Genomic DNA, 16,995 nt, shown 5'->3' on the forward strand with positions numbered 1-16,995 from the left:
GTAAAAAGGACCAGGCACAGTGGCTCACATCTGTAGTCTCAGTACTTTGGGAGGCCAAGGCAGGAGGATCGCTTGAGCCCAGGAGTTTGAGATCAGCCTGGGCAACGTAGGGAGACCCTATCTCTAAAAACATTAAAAAAAAAAATTAGCCAGGTGTGGTGGTGCACACCTGTGGTCCCAGCTACTCAGGGGGCTGAGGTAGAGGGACTGCTTAAGCCTGGGACATAGAGGCTGCAGTGAAAGAAAAGAAAGAAGGTTTAAAGCATAACTGAGAAATTAATGAACATTATGCCAAAAACCAAACAATATACATGAAATGAAAATATTTCTTGAAAAGTACAACTTATCAAAACTGTCACAAGACAAAATAAAAACCCTAAATAACCCTATATGTATTAGATAGTTAAATTTGTTACCTAAAAATCTTCTGCTGGGCGTGGTGGCTCACGCCTATAATCCCAGCACTTTGGGAGGCTGAGGTGGGAGGATCACTTGAGGTCAGGAGTTGGAGACCAGCCTGGCCAACATGGTGAAACCCCATCTCTATCAAAAATACAAAAATTAATCGGGCATGGTGGCAGGCGCCTGTAATCCCAGCTACTCAGGAGGCTGAGGCAGGACAATTGCTTGAACCCAGGAGGCAGAGGTTGCAGTGAGCAAAGATCGTGCCACTGCACTCCAGCCTGAGTGACAGAGTGAGACTCTGTTTCAAAAAAAAAAAAGAAAAGAAATCTTCCAAGAGATAAAATTTCAGGCCTAGGTGGTTTCACTGATGAATCATTTAAGGAAGAAATAACATCAAGGTTACCCAAACTCTTTCAGAAAATAAAGGAGAAGGAATATTTTTCAATTTATTTTGAGAGGTCATTAGAACACTGATTCCAAAACCTGACCCTGATAAAATCACAAAAAAGAAAATTACTGATCAATATCCCTCATTAATCTAAACTTAATAATCCTTACTTAAAAACCTAAACTTATAAAATAGTACACATGGCAAACAAGCATATGAAAAGATGCCCAATATCATATGTCATTACAGAAATGCAAATTAAAACAACAGCCAGATACCATTATATACCTATTAGAATGGCCAAAATGCAGGACGCTGACAACATTAAATGCTGACAAGGATGTGGAGCAACAAGAACTCTCATTCATTGCTGGTGGGAATGCAAAATAGTACAGTCACTTTGGAAGACAGGTTGGCAATTTCTTACAAAGTTAAACATACGATCTAGCAATTGTGCTCTTGGGTATTTATCCAAATGAGTTGAAAACTTATGTCCACACAAAAAAACTGCATATGTATGTTTATAGTAGCTTTATTTATAATTACCAAAAAACTAGGAGCAACCAAGATGATCTTCAAAAGGTAACAGGATTTTTTTTTAGAAAGAAAAAAAAAGAATGGATAAACTGTGCTACACTTAGACATGGAATATTAATCAGTGATAAAAAGAAATAAGCTATCAAGCCACAAAAGACATGGAGGACCCTTAAATGCATACTTTTAAGTGAAAGAAGCCAGTCTGAAGAGCTGTATTCTGTATAATTCCAACTACATGACATTCTGGAGGAGGCAAAACTATAGAGACAGTAAAAAGATCAAGAGTAGCCAAGAGATCAGGGATGGGGCAGGAAAGAATATGTGGAGCATGGTTTTTCTTTTTCTTTTCTTTTCTTTTTTTTTTTTGAGACAGAGTCTCGCTCTGTCGCCCAGGCTGGAGTGCAGCAGCGCGATCTCGGCTTACTGCAAGCTCCGCCTCCTGGGTTCAGGCCATTCTCCGGCCTCAGCCTCCCGAGTAGCTGGGACTACAGGGGCCCACTACCGTGCCCGGCTACTTTTTTGTATTTTTAGTAGAGACAGGGTTTCATTGTGTTAGCCAGGACGGTCTCGATCTCCTGACCTCGTGATCCGCCCACCTCAGCCTCCCAAAGTGCTGGGATTACAGGCGTGAGCCACCACACCTGGCCAAGGGATCATGGTTTTTTAGGGAGGTGAAACTATACTCTATGAGACTGTAATGATGGATGTATGACATTATGCATTTGTCAAAACTCATAAAATTATATAACACAAACAGTGAACCCTAATATAAACTATGACTTCAGTTAATAACAACGTATCAATATTGATTATCAGTTGTAACAAATGTACTACACTAATGCAAGATATTAATAGGGGAAACTAGGTTTGGGGTAGGGAAGGGAGTATATGGGAACTCTGTACTTTCTGCTCAAATTTTCTATAAACCAAAAGCTGTTCTAAAAAATGGAATCTATTAATAACTTTTAAAAACGCTTAAATATTAGCAAATCAAACGCAGTGATATAGAAAAGAATAATACTTCATTACAAGTGTTGTTTATGCCAGGAATACATAGTTGGCTTAACACTTGACAATCAGTATGATTCATCTTATTAACAGTAGAAGGAGAAAACCCATGTGATCATTTCAACAAATGCAGACAAAGCATTTGACAAAATTCGACACCTGTTCATGACACAAATTAAGAATAAAAGGGAACTTCTATGATCTGATAAAGGGTATCCATGGACAAACCTACAGTTACCATCATACTTAGTGGTGAAGTAAAATAAACACAGGATGTCTATTCTCACATCTATTCAACATATTACTGAAAATCTTTGTCATTGAAATAGGTCAAAAGCAGCAATAAAAGACATACAAGAGCAGAAAGGAAGAAGCAAAATTGTTTATATTCACAGATGGAATCATTGTTTATGTAAAAAGCCCTAAGGACTCTATAAAACAACTACTAGAACTAATAAATGAATTTAGCAAGTTCACAGAATACAATACAAGCAATAAAACAAAAATTAAAAAACAAAAAAAGACATTTTATATTTGCAGCAAAAATTAGAAAATGAAACCTAATTTTTTTTTTTTTGAGACTGAGTCTTGCTCTGTCAAGGCTGGAGTGCGGCAGCACAATCTCGACTCACTGCAACCTCCACCTCCCAGGTTCAAGAGATTCTCCTGCCTCAGCGTCCTGAATAGCTGGGATTACAGGCACCCACCATCACGCTTGGCTAATTTTTTTGTATTTTTAGTACAGATCGGGTTCCACCATGTTGGCCAGGCTGGTCTCAAACTCCTGACCTCAGGTGATCCACCTGCCTCGGCCTCCCAAAGTGCTGGGATTACAGGCATGCACCACCAGGCCCGGCTGAAATTTATAACTTTTTTTTTTCTTTTTGAGACAGTTTCGTTTTGTCTCCCAAGCTGGAGTGCAGTGGTGCAATCTTGGCTCACTGCAACCTTTGCCTCCTGGGTTCAAGCAATTCTTGTGCCTCAGCCTTCCCAGTAGCTGGGACTACAGGCGCATGCCACCACAACTAGGTGATCTCTTGTATTTTAGTAGAGATGGGGTTTCACCATGTTGCCCAGGCTGGTCTCAAACTCCTGAGCTCAGGTGATCCACCTGCCTTGGCCTCCCAAAGTGCTGGCATTACAGGTGTGAGCCACCACACCCGGCCTAAAACTTTAATTTAGGATAAATTTAGCACAAAATATACAAACTCTCTACACTGAAAACTTGCTGAGAAATGTTTTGTTTTATTTTTTTTTTGAGACGGAGCTTCACTCTTGTCGCCCAGGCTGGAGTGCAATGGCGCATCTCAGCCCACTGCAACCTCCACTTCCCAGGTTCAAGCGATTCTCCTGCCTCAGCCTCCCGGGTAGCTGGGCAGTTGCAGTAAGCTGAGATCACGCCATTGGACTCCAGCCTGGGTGACAGAGCAAGACTCTGTCTCGGGAAAAAAAAAAAAGATGGCAATTGTCCACAAATTGATTTATAAAGTCAACGCAATTACAATAAGAATCTCATCAGACCTTTTTGCAGAAATTGATAAACTGATTTAAAAATTTATATAGAAACCTATAAGACCGAGAATAGTCAAGAACAATGTTAGAGAACTTATACTACCCAACTTACTATAGAACTACAGTAATTAAAGACAATGTGGTACTGGCATAAGGACTGTTAGGCAGATTGATAAAACAGAATTGAGAACCCAGAAACAGTCCCACACTTATATGGCTATTTGATCTTCAACAAAGATATGAAATCAATACAACAGGGAAAGAAAATTCCTTTACCGGCCGGGCCCGGTGGCTCACGCTTGTAATTCCAGCACTTTGGGAGGCCGAGGCGGGCGGATCATGAGGTCAGGAGATCGAGACCACGGTGAAACCCTGTCTCTACTAAAAATACAAAAAAAATTAGCCGGGTGTGGTGGCGGGCGCCTGTAGTCCCAGCTACTCAGAGAGACTGAGGCAGGAGAATGGTGTGAACCCGGGAGGCGGAGCTTGCAGTGAGCCGAGATTGTGCCACTGCAGTCCAGCCTGGGCAACAGAGCCAGACTCCGTCTCAAAAAAAAAAAAAAGAAAAGAAAGAAAGAAAATTACCAAATGAGGTTGGAACAACTGGATATCCATAAGACAGAAAAAAAAAAAAAAAACAAGTTTGACCTTTAATTCACACCACACATCAAAATTAACCCAAAATAGATCAGAAATACAAAATCTAAACTATAAAACTTCTGGAAGAAAACACAGAAGAAAGTCTTTTATGATCCTAGAGTAGAAAACAATTTCTTGTTTTTTGTTTTATTTTGGTTTCTTTTCTTTTTTTGCAACAGGGTCTTGCTCTGTCACCCAGGCTGGAGTGCATTGGTCTGATTCCAGCTCACTGCAGCCTTAATCTCCCAGGTTCAAGTGATCCTCCTGTCTCAGCTCCCTAGTAGCTAGGATTACAATTGTGTGCCACCATGCTTGACTAATTATTTATAGAGATGAGGTCTCACTATGTTGCCCAGGCTGGTCTTGAACTCCTATGCTTAAGCAATCCTCCCGCCTCTGCCTCTTAAAGTGCTGGGATTATAGGTGTGAGCCATCGTGCCCAGATAGAATTCTTAAAACATAAAAACCATGAGCCAAAAGGAAAAAAAACTGGACTTCATCAAAATTTAAAACTTATTTTCAAAATATACAGTTCTAAAAATGAAAAGGCAAGACACAGATAGGGAGAAAATGTTTGCAGTACATATATATGACAAACACATTGATCCTGAATATATGAAGAACACTTTACAGCTCAATAAAACAAACTAAAAAAAAAAAGGACAATTATTCAAACAGACACTTCAAAAAAGAAGTTATTCAAATGACCAACTGCATATGAAAAGATGCTCAATATCATTAGTTATCAGGGAAATGCAAATTAAAACCACAATGAGATACCACTACATACACCAGAATAGCTAAAATTTACAAAGATTGACACTACCAAATGACATGAAGCAACTGGAACTCTCATACATTGTTGGCAGAAGTATGACATGATCAAAGCTCAGTTGGTCTGGCAGTTTCTTAGAAAACCAAACATACACCTACCCTATAATCCAGCAATTCCACTCTAACATACTTGTCCAAGAAAAATTAATACACAATATACATTTTCATAACAAAGACTTGTACAAGAATGTTCATAGCAGCACTATTCATAATAGCCCAAAACTGGAAACAGCCCATATAGCCAACAAGATGTTTCTTGTTTATATTAAATTCTAGAATAGGCAAAACTAATCTACGGGTTAAAAAACCCAGAACCAGTTATCTCTAGGGGAGCAGGAGTGGGAAATGATTGTGAAAGGGCAGAAGGGAACTTTCTGGGATAATAGTAATGATGCATATCTGTTTTTTCTTTAGGTTTCTTTTTTTTCCCTTTTCTCACCTGGAAGTAACAATGTGTATCTTGACAGGGGTTTCAATGACAAAAGTATATGCTTTTTTTTTTTTTTTTTAGAGACAGAGTCTCGCTCTGTCACCCAGGCTGGAGTGCAGTGGTACAATCTCAGATCACTACAAACTCTGCCTCCTGGGTTCAAGTGATTCTCATGCCTCAGCCAAGTACATGCATTTTTAAAACTCACTGAATGATGCATGTATTATTTGTGCATTTCATTGTATATAAATTTTACCTAAAACAAATGAACTACAAAAAATCCAAATAAATATTAAACTCTAGTTAATGTTATAATGCTGAAGTGTTTATGGCTAAAATGTACTGATATCTGCAACTTACTTTGAATGCATCAAAAAAAGAGAAAACATGAATTGATGTATGGATAAATGGATAGAAATGTGATCAAGTGGCCGGGCACAGTGGTTCACGCTTGTAATCCCAGCACTTTGGGAGGCCGAGGCGGGCGGATCACGAGGTCAGGAGATCGAGACCAAGGTGAAACCCCATCTCTACTAAAAATACAAAAAATTAGCCGGGCGTGGTGGCGGGCGCCTGTAGTCCCAGCTACTCGGAGAGGCTGAGGCAGGAGAATGGCGTGAACCCGGGAGGCGGAGCTTGCAGTGAGCCGAGATTGGGCCACTGCACTCCAGCCTGGGCGACAGAGTGAGACTCCGTCTCAAAAAAAAAAAAAAAAAAAAAGAAATGTGATCAAGCAAATATAATAAAATGTGAATTGTGGAATCTAAATGATGTGTATAAGGGTGTTCGCCATATAATTCTTTCAACTTTTCTTTTTTTCTTTTTCTTTTTGAGACGGGGGTCTCGCTCTGTCACCCAGGCTGGGGTGCAGTGATGCAATCACAATTCACTGTACCTTTGATTCTTGGGCTCAAGCAGTCCTCCCATCTCAGCCTCTCGAGTAGCTGGGACCACAGTTGCATACCACCCCACCTGACTAATTTTTTCATCTTTTGTAGAGATGTGGGGGTCTCACTATATTGCCCAGGCTGGTCTTGACCTCCTGGGCTCAAGCAATCCTCACACCTCAGCCTCCCCAAAGTGTTGGGATTACAGGCATGAGCTACTGCACCTGGCCACCAGCTTTTTTATGTGTTTAGAAAACAATAATAAAAATTTGAAAATATATATGGACATGCAGCCAGGTCAAATAAACTATCTTTTTTTTTTTTTTGAAAACATAAATATAAGCAACAGACCTCAAAACTAAAGCTAATATACCTTCTAAGAAACAAATTAGAAGGAATCAAAATGTAATTGATAATAACTATGTCCAATACTGTATGATTTACAATAGTGTAAAATTAGAAATGCATGTCCCATAACAGGTGTTTGTTGAGTAAATTATGGTCTAATTCTATCTAACATACTATATGTATGTGAAGTACTTATTTTGTTTATTGTTTATTGTCTTTCTACCAACGAGAATCGAAGCACCTAGAAAACAGGGGTATTGATTTGTTTTGTTCACTGCTGTATTCTCTTTGCCTGGAACAAAGCCTGACAAGTAAAAGCTGTTTAATAAATTGTTGTTAAAGGCCGGGCACGGTGGCTCATGCTTGTAATCCCAGCACTTTGGGAGGCCGAGGCGGGCGGATCACGAGGTCAGGAGATCGAGACCATGGTGAAACCCCGTCTCTACTAAAAATACAAAAAAATTAGCCGGGCGTGGTGGCGGGCGCCTGTAGTCCCAGCTACTCGGAGAGGCTGAGGCAGGAGAATGGCGTGAACCCGGGAGGCGGAGCTTGCAGTGAGCCGAGATCGCGCCACTGCACTCCAGCCTGGGCGACAGAGCGAGACTCCGTCTAAAAAAATAAATAAATAAAAACAAATTGTTGTTGAATGAATAAACAATGGAATATTTTGTAGCCATTAAATGAAGCTGAACATTATTTAATGACATGTTCATAATATATTCTAATGTGAACAAAGAGTATAAAACACTACATGAGCAAAAGATACAGACAGTTTACAGGAAAAGAAATGCAAATGGCCCTTAAACATGAACATATGATCAATCTTGCTCATAATAAGAGAAAAGTAAATTAAAGTTATACTGAAATATCACTTTCCATCTATCGAACTGGCTAAAACCCAAAAGTTTTATAACACATTCTGTAGCAAGTCTGTGAGGAAACACACACTCTCATACATTGTTGGTAGGAACTAAAATGGTACATCCCTAAGGACAGAAATTTGGCAATATGTAGCAAAATTACATAGGCATTTCCCTTTGGCCCAGCAATCCCACTTTTAGGAATCTATCCTATAGATACACAGGCAAACAATGCAAAATTACATGTTTACAAGACTATTCATTGCAGTACTTCTTAAATTAGCAAAAGACTTGACAATAACCCAAATGTCCACTAGTAAAGAACTGGTTGAATAAACTATGCAGCTATAAAAGAGAAAACGGAAGATTTATATGTACCACTGTGTGGCGATCGCTAAGACACTAAGTTTAAAAAGTAAGATGCAGGCTGGGCGTGGTGGCTCATGCCTGTAATCCCAGCACTTCGGGAGGCCGAGGTGGGTGGATCACAAGGTCAGGAGTTCGAGGCCAGCCTGACCAACATGGTGAAACCCTGTCTCTACTAAAAATACAAAAAATAAGGCCGGGCGCGGTGGCTCACGCTTGTAATCCCAGCACTTTGGGAGGCCAAGGCGGGCGGATCACCAGGTCAGGAGATCAAGACCATGGTGAAACCCCGTCTATACTAAAAATACAAAAAATTAGCCGGGCGTGATAGCGGGCACCTGTAGTCCCAGCTACTAGGAGAGGCTGAGGCAGGAGAATGGCGTGAACCCGGGAGGCGGAGCTTGCAGTGAGCCGAGATGGCGCCACTGCACTCCAGCCTGGGTGACAGAGCGAGACTCCGTCTCAAAAAAAAAAAAAAAAAAAAAAAAAAATTAGCCAGGTGTGGTAGCACGCCTGTAATCCCAGCTACTCGGGAGGCTGAGGCAGGAGAATCACTTGAACCTGGGAAGCGGAGGTTGCAGTGAGCCAAGATCGTACCACTGCACTTCAGCCTGGGCAACAGAGCAAGACTCTGTCTCAAAAATAAAAATAAAATAAAAATAAAAATTAAAAGATGCAGAAAAAAATAAATATAGCATGCTACCTTTTGTGTAAAAATGGGAACGAATATGAAATCATAGATTATTTGCATGTCTTTTCAAAACAGAAGCAATTTAAGAATAAATTTAAAACTAACTAAAATAAGTCATCTACAGAGAGACGGAGAGAGCAGAGGAGGAAACATGGATAACTGTATCTAATTTTATTAGTTTTAGAGCACAACAGATGTTTTTCATAGTTAAAAAAAATTAAATCAAAAAGAAAATGCAAAACAATTCCTAAAAATGAAAAACAAACAAATGAACCAATGAACCAAATTCTGTGCTCTATGTCAAAGGTCACCAAACTATGATCTGCAGTCCAAATCTGGCCCACCAACTGTTTTCATGAATAAGGTTTTACTGGAACACAGTTATGCCCGTTTACATATAGTCTATGGCTGCTTTTGAGATACAGTGACAGAGTTGAGTAGTTACAACAGAGACCATATGGGCCGCAAAGCTCAAAATATTTACTATCTGGTCCTTCAGAGAAAAAGTTTACTGACTCCTACTCTATATTAAGTTAGCAGCATAACCACACAGAAAACTATTTTAAGAGACTTGAAATAAAGAATTTTGTATATCCTGAGAACAAAAACCAAACAAAAACCCCTTAAACAGTGGGTTTGTAGTGGTAATGTTGGATTTGTTCTTTGAAAAGATTATAGACGTGTGAGTATGTATTGTGTGATTACACATTTTATATAATGTGAGATTATATATTTATAGATGTATGGGTATATATATGCACATATATAATACATTAACTTCATTAGGAACCAATATTCTCAGATAAAAGAAACACAAATATAAAAATATAAAATACAGGATAAAAGAACAGCTAGAGGCCGGACGCAGTGGCTCACACCTGTAATCCCAGCACTTTGGGAGGCTGAGGTGGGCAGATCACAAGGTCAGGAGTTCGAGACCAGACTGGCCAACATAGTGAAATCCCATCTCTACCAAAAATACAAAAATTAGCCGGGCTTGGTGGCACATGCCTGTAGTCCCAGCTACTTGGGAGGCTGAGGCAGGAGAATCGCTTGAACCTGGGAGGCGGAGGTTGTGGTGAGCTGAGATTCAGCCACTGCACTCCAGCCTGGGCAACAGAGCAAGATTCTGTCTCAAAAAAACAAAAAACAACAACAACAAAAAAGAACTGCTAGAAAGACAAATATGTAATCAAGCAATTACAGTAAAATTGTAACTGTAGAATGAAGGTCACAGTATCTTCACTGTAAAAGTTCTTCAACTTTTCTGTCAGCTTCATAATTTCAAATTTTCATAATGAAATGTTAGAAAAAATTTATAAAATAAAAAAATCCATTATATTTCATTTCAATTGGAAATACTGGTAAGAACTCAAGATTTATTTTCATCTTCTAAAAATCCACATATTTCCTAGCTCTAATCCTTCAAAAAGTCTGAAAGCAATGACAATTTCTTTTTCCTTTTTTTTTTTTTTTTTTTTTGAGACAGGGTCTCACTCTGTCACCCAGGCTGGAGTACAGTGGTATAATCATAGTCCATTGCACCCTCAAACTCCTGGGCTCAGTTGATCCTCCTATCTTAGCCTCCAAAGTAGCGGGGACCACAGGCATGTGCCACCATGCCCAGCTAATTTCTGTATTTTTTAAAATTCCTGTATTTTTTGTAGAGATAGTGTTTTACTATGTAGCCTAGGCTGGTCTTGAACTCCTGGGCTCAATCAATCTGCCCACTTCAGCCTCGCAAAATGCTGTGATTACAGGTATGAGCCACCACATCCAGCCAATTATAATTTCTTTTTTTTTGAGACAGGGTCTCACTTTGTCACCCAGGCTGGAGTGTAGTTGCGCAGTCTCGACTCACTGCCACCTCCGCCTCAGGGGCTCAAGCAATTCTCCTGCCTCAGCCTCTAAGTAGCTAAGATTACAGGCACCTACCATAGCGCTCGGCTAGTTTTTGTATTTTTAGTAGAGACAGGGTTTCGCCATGTTGGTGGAGCTGGTCTCGAACTCCTGATCTCAAGTGATCCACCCACCTCGGCCTCCCAAAGTGCTGGGATTATAGGCGTTAGCCACGGCACCCAGCCCATAATTTCAATAGCAATGAATATCCTGTGTCCACATTGTGGTTTCTAAATACCACTTCTCCTTAGAGAGAGTTGTTTTCAAAAATGGGGCAGGAAATACCTCAGATGAGCCTGGGATATCTTCTGCTTGAGAGCAAGGAGTCGATCAAAGACTATCATGATCATGTCAAAAAGCCCAAGAGCCAATCGGAAATGGTTCCCACAGGCCAAAAATGGGAAATTTGATTAAGAAAAAGGAATACAATAATTGAAACATCAAATACATAAAATCTATGATCCATAATACAACAAAAAAGATCACTTCATTGGTTACCTTTGGAGGTTGCTAAGACACTTATTTATTATTCTGAAAATTGGTCAATAAAGGAACAGAATGATTCTAACTATATTAAAATATATTCATGTTTATATGCACAGAAAAGGGTCTCAAAGTTTTAATACCTTGAGGTTTTAATAGTTGTGATCTCTGGGTGATAGGGTTAGAGGTAGGATTTTTCTTTTTACTGAATTATAGTTTTAATTTTTTTTTACAATAAATATGTATGTCTCTGCACTAGAAGTTATTTTAGGGTTATAAAACAGTATGTGGCATATTTAAAAACCTTTGCTATAATATTTTTTATAGAAGTAAAAACATTACTTCTATTTTTAAAAAAGAATAAAAGGAAAGCTGTCACAGTGACATCCCTGTAGTCCCAGCTAGCTGGGAGGCTGAGGTAGAAGCATCATCCGAGCCCAGAAGTTTGAGGCTGCAGTGTACTATGATCACATCTGTGAACAGTCACTGTACTCCAGGCTGGGCAACATAGGGAGACCCTGTCTCTATTTAAAAGAGAGAGAGAGAGAAAGAGAAACAACAACATCCTTTAGGCCGGGCGCGGTGGCTCACGCTTGTAATCCCAGCACTTTGGGAGGCCAAGGTGGGCAGATCACGAGGTCAGGAGATCGAGACCACGGTGAAACCCTGTCTCTACTAAAAATACAAAAAAATTAGCCGGGCGTGGTGGCGGGCGCCTGTAGTCCCAGCTACTCGGAGAGGCTGAGGCAGGAGAATGGCGTGAACCCAGGAGGCGGAGCTTGCAGTGAGCCAAGATTGCGCCACTGCACTCCAGCCTGCGCGACAGAGCGAGACTCCGTCTCAAAAAAAATAAATAAATAAAAATAGCATCCTTTAAAAATAATGAGAACAGAAGAGTAAGAAATTTGCAATAGTTTTTTTTTTTTTTTGAGATGGAGTCTCGCTCTGTCACCCAGGCTGGAGTGCGGTGGCGCAATCTCAGCTTACTGTAACCTCTGCCTCCTGGGTTCAAGCGATTCTCCTGCCTCAGCCTCCCGAGTAGCTGGGACTACCGGCGCGAGCCACCACACCCAGCTAATTTTTGTATTTTTAGTAGAGACGGGGTTTCGCCATTTTGGCCAGGCTGGTCTCCAACTCCTGACCTCAGGAGATCCACCCACCACGGCCTCCCAAAGTGCTGGGATTACAGGTGTGAGCTACCGCGCTCAGCCTGCAATATTCTTCTAGGACTTTCCAGGGCAAGTGTTCTGACCCACTGGCATGAATATCTGGTTCCTTTGGCTAATGTATACCTCAAATGGAAATGAGTGTTATTTCCCTCTTGTTGCCACTAATCATTAAGATCACTAACCAGGCCAGGCGCGGTGGCTAACGCTTGTAATCCCAGCACTTTGGGAGGCCGAGGCGGGCGGATCACGAGGTCAGGAGACCAAGACCATGGTGAAACTCTGTCTCTACTAAAAATACAAAAAATTAGCCGGGCGTGGTGGCGGGCGCCTGTAGTCTCAGCTACTCGGAGAGGCTGAGGCAGGAGAATGGCGTGAACCCGGGAGGCGGAGCTTGCAGTGAGCCGAGATTGCGCCACTGCACTCCAGCCTGGGCGACAGAGCAAGACTCCGTCTCAAAAAAAAAAAAAAAAAAAAAATCACTAACCAACCTCTAAATGACTTCCTGTGACAAAAGATCTTCGAAACCAAACATGGAACACAAAGAAAGTGATTTAAAACAAAAGCTCTTACTGAAGTTTTTCCAGAGCTCCTTTAATGAAGTAGTCTTCTCTGCCCTCTACTGGTGATGAAAATAACATCTACTTGGAAATAAATTGGAGGCATTTCCATAAAGTAGCAGTTCTTAGTATGCTATGGGGACCTGGCTTGCCAGGGGGTTCCCAAGACCCTCTCAGGGGGTCTGCAAGGTCAAAACCATTTCATAATAATACTAGGTCATGATGTGCCTTTTATATTCTCAAGAATATACTGAGTATGAAAGGCTTGTTGATACGAGTTCTGATTTCGTATTGCAACAAATCTTTAAGATATTACCTCTTTGGCCGGACGTGGTGGCTCACGCCTGTAATCCCAGCACTTTGGGAGGCCGAGGTGGGCAGATCACTTGAAGTCAGGAGTTAGAGACCAGCCTGACCAACGTAGAGAAACCCCATCTCTACTAAAAATACAAAATTAGCTGGGCGTGATGGCGCATGTCTGTAATCCCAGCTACTCGGGAGGCTGAGGCAGGAGAATCGCTTGAATCCGGGAGACGGAGGTGGCAATGAGCCAAGATCGCGCCAATGCATTCCATCCTGGGCAACAAGAGCGAAACTCTGCCACACACACACAAAAAAGGTATTACCTCTTGTTGAGTTTCTCATCACTTTTTCCCCACACAATTCATGCAGAGATTATCTTGTTGAGCTTTAGAATTGTATAAAAGAAGACCGGATGTGGTGGCTCACGCCTGTAATCCCAGCACTTTGGGAGGCCGAGGCGGGAGGATTACGAAGTCATGAGTTCCAGACCAGCCTCGCCAATATGGTGAAAACCTGTCTCTACTGAAAAAAAAAAAAAAAAAAAAAATTAGCCAGGCACAGTGGCACATGCCTGTTGTCCCAATTACTCGGGAGGCTGAGGCAGGAGAATTGCTTGAACCCGGGAGGCAGAGGTTGCAGTGAGCCGAGATCGCACCACTGCACTCCAGCCTGGGCAACAGAGCAAGACTCCATCTAAAAAAAAAAGAAAGAATCGTATAAAAGAATGTACATAATTATCTGAAAAGGTGATTGAACTCTCCTTCCTTTTCCAATTACATATCTATGTGAGTCTAGGTTTTCTTCATGTACTTCAGTCAAAACCACCTATCATGACAGACTGGAGAAGCAGATATGAAAATCCAGCTGACTTCTTGGTTGGGCATGGTGGTTCACGCCTGTAATCCTAATCCTAGTACTCTGGGAGGTCAAGGTAGGCAGATCACCTGAGGTCAGGAGTTCGAGACCAGCCTGGCCAACATGGTGAAACGCCGTCTCTACTAAAAGTACAAAAAATTAGCTGGGTGTGGTGGCGCATGCCTGTAATCCCAGCTACTCGGGAGGCTGGGGTAGGAGAATCGCTTGAACCCGGGAGGTGGAGGTTGCAGTGAGCCGAGATTGCACCACTGCACTCCAGCCTGGGCAACAAGCGCAAAATTCCATCTCAAAAAAAGTAAAAGTACAAAAATTAGCCAGGCATGGTGGTGGGTGCCTGTAGTCCCAGCTACAAGGGAAGTTGAGGCATGAGAATTGCTTGAACCCGGGAGGTGGGGGTTCCAGTGAGTCAAGATCATGCCACTGCACTCCAGCCTGGGTGATGGAGTGAAACTCTGTCTCAAAAAAAAACAAAAAACAAAAAAAAATAGGGTCTTACTCTGTCACCCAGGCTGGAGCGCACTAGTGTAATCACGGCTCACCACAGCCTAGACTTGGACCTCTTGGGCTCAAGCAATCCTCCCATCTCAGCCTCCCCAGTAGCTGGGACCACAGGTGTGTAGCACCATGCCTGGCCAATTTTTAAATTTTTTGTAGACACAGAGTATCACTATGTTGCCCAGTCTGGTCTCAAACTCCTGGGATCCTGCCTCAGCCTCCCAAAGTGCTGGGATTACAGGTATGGCCCACCTCACCCAGCCACTACAGATATTTTTAAATTCCCTAAGCAGCTAATATGATAAAATAGTAGACAGATTCATATAATATATAACAGCTACATGTATAAAATAATATAATTGTACACACTAATTACTCTTCAAATAGGAATGCTTGAATTTCTGTAAATTAAATGAGTACATATATGTGTACTCCACCACATACTCATAGAGATTAGAGAGTCTTCTATAAACGAAGCATAATATACGTGTTTCATGATAGATGATTACTTCCAGGATTTTTGCTTATTTAAACATGTTCTCAGTCATACAATAGAGAGTTGCAGGCCAGGTGTAATGGCTCAGGCCTGTAATCCCAGCACTTTGGGAGGCCAAGGCAGGCAGATCACTTCAGGTCAGGAGCTCGAGACCAGCCTGGCCAACATGGCAAAACTCCGTCTCTACTAAAAAGACAAAAAATAGCTGGGCATAGTGGTGCGCACCTGTAATCCCAGCTACTCGGGAGGCCGAGGCAGGAGAATCGCTTGAACCTGGTAGGCAGAGGTTGCAGTGAACTGAGATTGTGCCACTGCACTCCAGCCTGGGCGACAGTGAGACTTCGTCTCAAAAAAAAAAAAAAAAAAAGAGTTGCCGTTGCAAGATAAGTGACCTCTCGATTAGCAATTTAAAATTCTGTTTTGCAGTCTGACTCTTAATTGAGACAATGTAGTATATTTACCATACTTTTAGTGGAAATAACCTAAATTCAAATTCTGCCACTTACTAGTTTGACATTGGGCAATTTCCAATGTACCTGAACCTTGGTTCCTTCATCCGTAAAAATTGAATACAAGTAGTACCGATCCCAGGGAATCGTTATGAGGATTAAATGATGTATATGTAAAGAGCCTACTATGGGGACTGATACTTAGTAGGCACTCATTTACTAATATTAATAACTTGTGTTCACTTCCCGCTGGTGTGGTGTAATGTTGGCAGAAGTTTTTGCAGTTTTGAGTATAAAATCTGAGACTGGGAGGTGATCGCCTTTGGCCTTTCGTGTGCCCTTGCTAATTCTACAGATCCCTTCCCATCCCTTCCCCCAAATATACACGCCAGTGATAAGTAGAGCTCTATCTTCTACGTCCTTTCCAAAAGCTCCAGATAACATCAGAGCCCCTATACTGAATAATTTGTCTGATTATGAGAAGGGGGTTCAATAGATCTCGGGCCTAGGTCCGTGTTCTGTCCCTAATTTGACCACGTGATCTTGGACAGGTTAATTTCTTCAGTGAGCCTTGGGTGTCCTCAGTCGCAAAAGGAGTAGCAGCTTCAACCACTCCCAATGTCCCTTCAGATTTTAGATTGGGAAGAAACTGTCCACGCACCACAAAGATTAAAAGCACCTGGAAACCCCTAAATACTCTCCCTAAACCCATTTCAAACGTCACTGCTTCCGATTTCTGGCCTTCTTGGCAGTTCGTACAAATCTCAAGGGTCCACGCTGGCCCCTGCGCCCTCACGCGGCTAGGACCTCACATTCTAAGTCGCGGGCGCCCTACCCTCTGGAGCTGCGTCCATATCCCCTTCCCTAGAGCGCTGCAGTAAGCACTGAATGAAATAACGGCCCTGCCTGACAGAGGCCAGCACAAGGCAAGTGCTCAAGAGATGTTGGCTAATATCAGCAGTCAGCGGATCCCGCGCCCTCCTTGAGCCTCAGTTTCCTCAAGAACGTAATGAGGACAAGCAGACACAATGCTCAAAGCCCCCAGCAGCGGGCTGAGGGTCCCGAGGCCGGCCTAAGGGGCGCACGCTGCGGAAGGCAGGGCAGCCCCGGAAGCTGGGCGGCCCTGAGAGTCCCGGGTCCAGCCCGGCGCCGAGATGCGTCCTCTCACCTCCCGGGCTCAGCAGCAGCTTCAATGCCTCCAAAATCCGATCCAGACCGCATGTCTCCTGAGCCCCGTTGCCCACGGCCTGTCCTGGGGCCGCCATGACTGGAGTGTAGCACGACGCTCTCGACCCGCTCAGGCGCCTCGGCAGGGCGCCGCCGCCGCCATGTTAAGTGTGGCAGAAGGCGCTGGGCACACTAT

The 16,995-nt window shown here is 42.3% G+C and overlaps 1 protein-coding gene across 5 annotated transcripts in view; it reads right to left on the reverse strand.

Annotated features, from left to right (window-relative positions):
- Positions 1-16,995, reverse strand: part of TANGO6 (transport and golgi organization 6 homolog) — a 263,274-nt gene extending 246,279 nt beyond the window's left edge. For 3 of the 5 annotated variants that reach the window (XM_055298416.2, XM_055298415.2, XM_063611558.1), the window contains exon 1: positions 16,801-16,995. In XM_055298416.2, coding sequence (XP_055154391.1) covers positions 16,801-16,897 — 97 coding nt within the window. In that variant the 5' untranslated portion in view covers positions 16,898-16,995. The remainder of the gene's footprint in view (positions 1-16,800) is intronic. The other 2 variants (XM_055298418.2, XM_055298417.2) reach the window with 2 other exon arrangements.

Source organism: Symphalangus syndactylus, chromosome 11, assembly GCF_028878055.3.
Source record: "Symphalangus syndactylus isolate Jambi chromosome 11, NHGRI_mSymSyn1-v2.1_pri, whole genome shotgun sequence".
Taxonomy (NCBI): domain Eukaryota; kingdom Metazoa; phylum Chordata; class Mammalia; order Primates; family Hylobatidae; genus Symphalangus; species Symphalangus syndactylus.